We start from the raw sequence: 9205 nt of genomic DNA on the forward strand, positions 1-9205 counted from the left end.
CAGCGTCATCTCGGTGTTTTTAATCTCGGTGGGTACGTAGCAAGGATAGCAAAGTGTCTCCTGAGATGATAAAGCTCCCAAATAGCTTAGTTTATTTTTGTGTTACCTCTAAGAGTAGCTGTTGGCACTCTTGCATGTCCCAGGGTGGGAAATATCAAAGACTGAGGTTTTGTAGAGACTACCTGGAGTCCTTTAAGGCAAGGTTTTATGCTCCTAGTGTCACCCAATAAATGAGGGTGGATGTTCTTAAATTGATTCCTGGTGGTTTAGGAGTATAGATTCTCCTAATCTGGCCCAAACTTCCCAGAAACTTCTTCAGGGAAGCCCTGGTAGGTGGTGGTTTTGTCATTAAAACCTTTTGGTTGGCTTACCAAACCTACTAAGGGGTTAATCTGTCTCAAACTAGAAATCTTTCAGCACACATCTTAATTCTGGAGTGAGGCAACTGCTGTGTTTGTTTTCAAAGGACTGTGCACGTACCTTCAAATCTAGGCGTGCAGCAGGCTGTCTGAACACGCTCCCTGAGAGAGCATCATCGTTAGGAAAAATGGAAGGAGGCTCAGATCCAGCTAACGCATCCCTTTCATCCTTTCCTCTCTCCGTAGGAATGCATCCTCTCCGGGATCATGTCAGTGAATGGCAAGAAAGTCCTTCACATGGATCGGAACTCGTACTACGGAGGGGAAAGCGCATCCATTACACCCCTGGAGGATGTGAGTACGGAGGCTGACACCCACCTATTGTGTCCTCCCCTGGCGCATAAAGGCACCTTTATTTCAAGCTATCCTAGGGGTGGATTCAAAGTAATTACTCTTAAGGGTTTCCTTTGAGTAAGAATGTTTTCTGGCACTTCCACACCAGATAATAGCGGGGGAGTAACCACTGTGTATGTTTATACTGGGTAGATAGCTCTTGGTTTTTTGTAGTTCCCAGCTGAAATTCAAGCTTGGAAGTATAATGCCTGACAGCTAGATGTTAAAATTCTTCGGATAAATTGTCACTGCGGCGCTCGCTGGCAAATTTTGGCCTAACAAATGCCGCGTCCTCTCCGTGCCTTGACGTTCCGCTTGGTCCGTGAGCGCTTGCGGATAGATAGGTGCCACCTCCTTTGGTTACAGCTTGTGCCCTGGGATTGTGTAGCCCCTAAAGCTGCTGGTGTGGCTGATTAATTAGATGTCAGGAAATCACTGCTCTCCTTGCTGCTTAATTGTGTTAAATATTTATATTGGAGAAAGTGATTTAAGTATAGGGAGGAGCCTGCGCTCTGCTGAAGGAGGCGTTTTGATCAGATTACCTTTAGCAATGTTAAACAGTATTTTGGTTCAGCGGGTCATAAATTCCCAAGCTTTAAGCTTTGGAGGAAGAAAGGCTGGATGTGGAGAGTAGTGCTGCCTGATTCTTCCTCTAAGAATATGTGCATTGCATCAAGAAACAAATTTGAGCTCAAACGCTGGCCAAAAACTTGCTGTGAAGAGCTTATGTTCAGCTGAGGAGATGTGGGGGTGGAAAGTGTGTATGTGTGTGGGAGAAATTACACCCATAGATATTTCCTCTGCTATAATAATAAGTTTTGTATTCTTTCCGAAGCTCTACAAAAGGTTTAATCTACCAGGAACTCCACCAGAATCTATGGGGCGAGGAAGAGACTGGAACGTGGACCTCATTCCAAAATTCCTTATGGCTAACGGTAAGCGAGCTGAGCTCCCAAATCCGTCCCGTAAGCTCAGCCTGGGTTAGCGTTCAGTGCTTTAATCAAAAGCCCTTCAGCCGGCTCCTCGTGAATGTGTTGCATTAATCAAAACTCTGTGGAAAGCTCACTCGAGCTGATCTGCGTGCGGTTATGCCGGTTTTTTGGCTGTGGACCTTTCAAACTCCGCAGATGGCTCCAGCTTGCAGCCATGGCACGACTGGAAGGTTTGAACGGCCGTTTCCCACCGTCTCGCTCAGCGTTTGCGTTTCTAGCCAGAGTTACTGCCGTGAATCTGTATGTTGTTGTTTTCCCAGGGCTTAGGAAGAAACAGTTGATTCCATGGTGACTGTTAATCCCCTTTGTTCCTGTTTGGTGACTTGCAGACTCTGTCATCCTTTATTGATGCTGCAAATCCTCGTTCTTTAATCTCTGTGTTCCAGTACTGGGCCAGGTCTTCTGGACCAAATCGATGGAGTGGTTATTGAGGCAAAAAAAAGTTCAGGGGCAACTCACTTTGCCAAATACCAACAACTATTAGAATCTCCTGTCCCTGAAGGACGAGGGGACAGATGTAGTGCCGGTCTTGCCCAAGGTTTGTGCAGTGGAAGGCTTGAGAGATTCCAGCCAAGGTTTGGTTACTCTTGGCTTACTCTCAGCTTGCACAGGAATCCCGCTGTGGTGCGTTTCTAAGGGACAGCATCCCTCTGGTGGACAGTGGGTGGGGACAGGTAAGTGGGCACAGTGACACTCGCTGCGTGCAAGCCAGGGGCTCATTTGTGGTAAGTTGGTTGGAGAAGGAATGCAGGCTGTGGTAGGTCTGAGGAGTGAGGATGAGGAGGAGCCGTGGTCCAAAGACGTGACCTTCCTTGACATGTTGAGTGTGAGATGGCTTTTATTCAGAGGACTGAAGGAAGCTGCAGGAGTGACAAGGAAGCTGTTAATTGCCCATAGGAAAGCTGTATAACTGTCTCATAATGCACTAGTGAGTATCTACCACACCCTGTCTGCTACACAAAGGTGTAAGAGCTGCGTGGGTTGAACGCAGGGCTGCTGTTGAAGGGTTTGCTGTGTTGGAAGAACTGTCTGCCTCATGAGAAACTGTCCTCTTGGCTTCTGGCTACCGACCAGCTGGTTGACTTGTGCCAAACCTCTTTTTCCAGGTCAGTTGGTAAAGATGCTGCTCTACACAGAAGTTACTCGCTACTTAGACTTCAAGGTGATCGAGGGAAGCTTCGTCTACAAGGGAGGAAAGATCTACAAAGTTCCTTCCACTGAGGCAGAAGCCTTGGCATCCAGTGAGTAGTTGCACCTGATTTGTTTCTTCCTGAGGTTATAAACCATGGAAGGCAGGTCTGTCACCCGCGTCTTGGGTGATTCTGTGCTTGAATAGAAAAGAAATCTTGACGCTCCTCCCGTGGTGCAGTGTGGAGACTCCATCTCTGCAACAACCTGTGCTTAGCATAGGATTCTTCTGCGTCTCATTTGACTTCAAACACCACTTGGAGTGTCAGTCCGGGGCTTCCTGAGCTTTGAGTTACTTTTCTTGGAGCTTTGAGATGGAGCCGGTCAAGCTGGTGGTTCTATGGCTCATCTGGTGAGAATTTGGGAAGTATTTTCCTTCCTCAAGCGGTTACAATTGGGGCTTTTGCTCCCAGCTCTGCCATAAATATTCAGTGTTGTGTCCTCGTTGGATGGAATTGTGTGTGTGAACAATGTTGTGTTCACCAGCAGGCAGATCGGAATGACTAATTCTGCCACGTGGCACTTAGCTCAAGTCTTAATTGGTGCCTACTTAAGTTTCACTTTTCAGATAAAACTACTCATCGTTCATAACAGCATAGTGAAATACACCAGGAGCAGGCAGAGAGCAGTCCGTTAGCTTCAGGTGTGGGATGTATTTAGTCGAGTCTCTGAAAAGTCTCGTGATGAAGTGATTCCTTCAAATCAGGTTCCCAGGATGTATCTCACCTGCACTTTGGAGCCCTCCTCATGGCAGATACTCGTTTGCTGTGAATGAATCGGTTGTTCCTTCAATTTGGCCAAATTGTTGTGTTGTACATAGTCCCTTAAGAGACTCACCCCTGTCAGATCTGCCTTCGTGTTTCAGCAAGCCTGGTCTTGCTTCTCCAATCTGTAGAAAATTAAAGCACAAAACCGGTGCCTTGTCTGATCTCATGTTTGAAGTTCTGACCCTCGCACCACTCGCTAGTTCTTTTGCGAGGCTTCAGGAGAGCTCAGCACCGCTCGCTTTGATGGAGCTTTGATCACCACGCTGCGATGGCGCCAAGTCTCTGCTCAGGGAAGCTTAGGCTGGGCTTTACACTGGGCCAACTGGAAGGTGCTCTCCAAGCTTTCCCCCAGCTGGAAGCAGTGCAGAAGCTCGGCTTCCAGCCACAACCTGAGAAAAATTGGCCATAGCACCTCCTGAGGGCTGGTACACCAGATCCATTGCCAGTGAGGACCTGCTTGGTGGTTCTTTGTGTCTCACCTGCTTGGATGGAGAGCCTTGGTTAGCACTGAAGGCCACGCTCTGCGTTATTCGGTTGTGTTTGAAACACTTGTCAGTTCTTACCCGCCTCTGATCCTCTGTGGCAATGGAAAAGCCATTTAGTAGCTTAAATTCTGACAAAATTCTTTGGTTTTAGGCTTAAATTCTGACAAAATTCTTTGGTTTTAGGCTTAAATTCTGACAAAATTCCTTGGGTTTTAGGCTTAATGGGCTTGTTCGAGAAACGCCGGTTCAGGAAATTCCTAGTGTACGTTGCCAACTTTGATGAGAACGACCCCCGAACTTTCGAAGGCGTTGATCCCAAGAAGACCACCATGCGCGACGTATATAAGAAGTTTGACCTGGGCCAAGATGTTATAGACTTCACGGGCCATGCCCTTGCGCTCTACAGGACTGACGAGTAAGTGTGGGTTCCGGTGCTCCCCCAAATCGGCTGGGGTGCCGGGCGCTTACAAGTTGAGCGCAGGATGTCTCGCAAAATGTTTCTGTCCCTGAACACTGTGTGAGTTTTAAAATTCTGGGTCCTCTGCTGATGGGATGTTTAAAATTTGTGGGTCCCTGGGGTTAACAAAGCATCTCCCTCCTGAGTAAAACCCCCTGATGACACTAAATGCTTCTAAAAGGGAATTTCCAAGGAAATATTTTCCAGGAGGAGCTGGAGGGTGGGGGAGGAAACTTCATGGGAAGTAAATGTTTTGCTCTTGGAATATGTTCTGCCCCACATCTTGGTTCGTGAAATCACGTAACTGCCCTCTCCAGTTACCTAGATCAACCATGCCAAGAAACAATCAACAGGATCAAGCTCTACAGCGAGTCGCTGGCTAGATACGGCAAAAGCCCCTACCTGTATCCCCTCTACGGCCTCGGAGAGCTGCCCCAGGGGTTTGCGAGGTGAGAACTTTAGTTTTGGGCTGTTTTCTCAACCCTGCTCTGGCACCTGTGGGGGATCAGATGTGTGGACTCAGTGCTCAGGCTTCCAGAAGATATAAAAATCCTGGTCATTGATGGTTCTCTCGCTGTCTAATCAAGAAGTTATTCCGCCACGTGAGATGGCTTCTTTCTGGGCTTGTTCACCGCGATTCCTGTTAGTGGCGGTAGTTCTGAGTTTGTTCAAAGATCCTGCTTGCAGCATCTCCTCTATCCAAGAAGTTGGTTCACCAACCCTGTCTGGGTTCCACCAAGCAGATTTTTTTTCTATCTGGATGTAATTACACCTCTAATTTGCTCCTAATAATGAGCATCTGCTGCGTAGATATTTAAGTGACGTATTTTGAAGAGGTTTAAGTCTATTACATGTGGTTTGTCCGAGTGGAACAGGACCAAGGGGCTGGAAGGGCTGTTAAAAACCAAACGCACACCCGTGGAGCGTGCTGAAGTGGTTTTACTCTTGCAGGCTAAGCGCTATATATGGAGGCACCTACATGCTGAACAAGCCCATCGAAGAGATCGTGATAGAAAACGGCAAAGTGGTCGGCGTGAAGTCTGAAGGGGAGGTACGGTACCTTCCCGTTCTTTCCTTACCTCCCCATCCCTCATCTTGCTTCTCAAAATCGCGGCTTTCGGTTGTTGAGATGAACAAACGCGGTAGAAAATCCCTCGGCAAAGCCCCAGGACCAAAACTCCATGGCCGGTGCTGTGTTTCCCCCGCAGCACGGTAAATCCTCCTCCTGGCGTTGGAATGGAGTCTCCATGGGGCGGCAAGGTTGTCTTTTGGATAAATGAAACTGGTTAAACTGGGAAGGAGCTGCTTGCTTGTGTCTGACCTGGGGATGGAACCAGCTCTGCCCGTGACGTTAAGTCTCAGCTGCGGGGACAGCTGGCACGCGGCCCTGCTGCGCTGTCTTCTCAACCCGGGAAGATAAAACCAGCAAGAGCGCTGGGAGCTGCTGGGAGGCTATAAATGTGCTCCCGATGGGAGCGGGAGCTTCGCAGGACAGTTCAGCTCTCGCTGGTAGGGTGACGTGTCCCTGTGGCAGGTGACATGTCCTGGCTAGGAGGGGAGGTGATAATCCACGCTCTAGACTGATGTGCCCAAGTGCAGGCTGCCTGGAGGCTTCAAATTCATGAAATATTAAACTATGAGTGTAAAAATTAGTTCTAACGTGAACTAGTCAGTTTTTATCAGCCTTGGCTGCAGCAAGTTATGGTCCTAGACTGGAAGGACTGGACTCCAAGTGGTTAAACTGGGTATTGAATGAAGGGGACGATGTGATTGATGGTATGGTGCAGCTCCGCGTGGTGGTCTTAAGAGCTTTTCTTTGTCCCAGCTGAAGCGTGCTGCTGGCGGTGAAATAAAAACCTGCTGCAGGAGCAGCCACCTCAACCTGCTCTTGGTTTTCCTCAAAATCAGCCGGTTCCTCGCCTCTGGCTGCGTACGCGCCTCCGTGGTCCCTTAAAGTCCGTCTGTCCCCGCAGGTCGCTCGCTGCAAACAGCTCATCTGCGACCCCAGCTACGTCTCGGATCGCGTCACGAAGGTCGGCCAAGTGATTCGGGTCATCTGCATCCTGAGCCACCCCATCAAGAACACAAACGACGCCAACTCGTGCCAGATCATCATTCCACAGAATCAAGTCAACCGAAAATCAGGTGCGTGGGGGCTGCTGGGGTGTGCACAGGTCTTTTGGCACTTGCGCTGACGCCGGGAGGTTTTTAAACGTCCTCACACCAAACACGTGCTCCGATGGTCTGGTGAGATTGGAATCAAACGGGAACACATGGCAGAATTCGTGTCCCTGTCCAGAAATCCTTTAGGGCCCAGTGAGGCTGTGCTTTAGAGCCGCGGTGGGAGAAGCTGGGGTGCCTGTGCTTGGGAATTTGTACGAGGAACCCGCCAAAGGAACTGCCCCAACCTCAGAAAAGTGGGAGAGGAGCACAGGGGGGTGAGGGTGGAGCGCAGGAGGAGGGGAAATGCTTCCTTGAGTTTGAGCAGAGGGGTGGGCTGGCTGCTGGGGACCCCACTGGCTCTCGGGAGCCGTCGTGGCCACACGAAACGGAATTTTGGAGATCTCACAGGGCTGCTCGTGTCCAGGCCCCTTGGCCAAGAGACCGAGAGCACGTAGGACTGCCGGGCAGGGATGGAACGTGTTCAGGCGTCGTCTTAAACAAGACGAGGAGGTCAGGGGAGCAGGAGGCGGCACGGGAGGGCGTGACTCGAGGAGGTTTTTGGGACGAGGCCAGCCTGGCGCGGGCTGTTGGCCTGCCTGGCGCGTCCTGACGCGCCGCTGCGCTGCTCTTCCCCAGATATCTACGTCTGCATGATCTCCTCCGCGCACAACGTGGCGGCGCAGGGGAAGTACATCGCCATTGCCAGCACTACCGTGGAAACTGCGGACCCGGAGAAGGAAATCAAGCCGGCCTTGGATCTCTTGGAGCCCATCGAGCAGAAGTAAGCCCCCCTCGAGCCCCCTCTCCCCCTTCTCGCCTCGCCGCTCTCCGCTGCGGGAAGGCAGAGGGGATCTGAAGGCCATTTGGCTGTGCAGAGGTGTTGGAATTTGGAATTTTCTCTACACCTTGACTGCTTAGACCCTGGGCAGCGTGATGCCCTTTAATTCAGCTCTTCCTGCACCCACACTGATGCTTTAAAACCATTCTGGAGCTCTTTTTTTTATTATTTTTTCCCCTCCTTCCAGGTTCGTTAGCATCAGTGACCTGTTTGCACCGACCGACCTGGGAACCGAAAGCCAGGTTTGTAAGCGCCGAGCTCCTGTTTGAGGGGGTGAGGAGAGAGGCTCGATGCTAAACCGCTGCTTTTTCTCTTTCCAGATTTTCATTTCTCGCACCTACGATGCCACCACTCACTTTGAGACGACGTGCGATGACATCAAAGATATTTATAAGAGGATGATGGGATCAGAGTTTGACTTTGAAGAGATGAAACGCAAGAAAAATGATATCTATGGGGAGGAGGAGCAGCAGTAATGAGAATCTCTTAATTAGGAGAAATTTAAATCGGCTAATATGAATATATAAGGAACTTAATGAACACTGTATGAAATTCAATATTGTAAGGCCTGCTTTTGTAATCCCATCTCTGAGAGATCGAAGAGTACTGCACTGGTAATGTTCCCCTTTTGGATATCATGTGTTAATTATTTCATTCTCGTAGGGCTGCTGTCCAGAATCTGGCAAATTACTGACTGATTTAACGACTAACCTCGTAAGCGAAAGGCAGACTGAACCTTTTTTTCTTTTTTTTTTTTTTTTTGCAGACGTAGACGTTGGTGCAGATTTGAAATAACTCATTGACAGCTGTGTCTTACCTTGTCTTTTTAATCATTTGTAAAACATCCTTCACACAATTATGTGCTTCTGGTGAGCTCTAGTAGACGTGACGGTTGTCACTCAAAAACCTGATATCAAGGAGAAAAAAACAAAAAATAATAAAAAAAATAGAAACTTGAGCACTCCATTATTGTGGACAGCATCCCTAAAGTCTTCTCCCATCAATCTAACTCTGTGGCAAGTTGTATGATGGACAAAAGCCCACATCTTATTGTAGCAGCAAATGTCGGCTTTGTTCTGGGCACAGACCTTCACCTCCACTTCACCTTCTCAAACTTGTTTACATCGGTTGGGACACAGCTGTGCCTAAAGGCTCCTTTGTGTTTTAATCTTAATAAAATTGAGAGAACAAATGACAGAGCAGGCAAGATGTGGAAGTATTTTTCTCTACCCTTGGTGGCTTCTCGGATGGACCAAAAACCGGCACTGCGGTATCGAGATGACAGAGCCTCTGTGCTTGTCCTGAAGGCTCCAAATGATTTCTGTACTGCGAAGTAAAGCCAAATTCTGGAAAAACCAGTCCTGGGCTCTGGTCTGATTCCCTCCAGCCGTACCGAGCAGTAGCTCCTTGGCGAGATCCTTTGGATCTCCGCCCGCCAGGGTTGAAACGTGAGTGGTGCAGAGCATTTAAGCCTAAAAAACAGGTTCAGAATTCCTTGCTTTGGCTCACCCAGCTGCTTTTTTTCTTTTTTTTTCCCCAGTGTGTCCAGCTCTTGCTCCCTGC

The 9205-nt window shown here is 48.9% G+C and overlaps 1 protein-coding gene across 1 annotated transcript; it reads left to right on the forward strand.

The window, feature by feature from the left end:
* The first annotated feature begins 611 nt into the window (after positions 1–611).
* Positions 612–8996, forward strand: LOC104462589 (rab GDP dissociation inhibitor beta). Its single transcript, XM_010074583.1, has 10 exons — positions 612–713; positions 1588–1687; positions 2851–2985; positions 4401–4599; positions 4959–5090; positions 5593–5692; positions 6615–6786; positions 7441–7585; positions 7830–7884; positions 7963–8996. The coding sequence occupies exons 1-10, from the start codon at positions 627–629 to the stop codon at positions 8116–8118; spliced, it is 1281 nt and encodes a 426-aa protein (XP_010072885.1). The 5' UTR covers positions 612–626; the 3' UTR covers positions 8119–8996.
* Positions 8997–9205: the final 209 nt, after the last annotated feature.

The sequence above is a fragment of the Pterocles gutturalis genome, unplaced genomic scaffold (assembly GCF_000699245.1).
Source record: "Pterocles gutturalis isolate BGI_N339 unplaced genomic scaffold, ASM69924v1 scaffold28147, whole genome shotgun sequence".
Taxonomy (NCBI): Eukaryota; Metazoa; Chordata; class Aves; order Pterocliformes; family Pteroclidae; genus Pterocles; species Pterocles gutturalis.

What these genes read in the sequence shown, in the direction of transcription:
- LOC104462589 (XM_010074583.1), top strand. Translation starts at nt 627, where the DNA reads ATGTCAGTGAATGGCAAGAAAGTCCTTCACATGGATCGGAACTCGTAC. An exon ending in GGCAGAAGCCTTGGCATCCA is followed by an intron (nt 2,986 to 4,400) that starts GTGAGTAGTTGC and finishes CTTGGGTTTTAG; the next exon opens with GCTTAATGGGCTTGTTCGAG. An exon ending in ACCTGGGAACCGAAAGCCAG is followed by an intron (nt 7,885 to 7,962) that starts GTTTGTAAGCGC and finishes TTCTCTTTCCAG; the next exon opens with ATTTTCATTTCTCGCACCTA.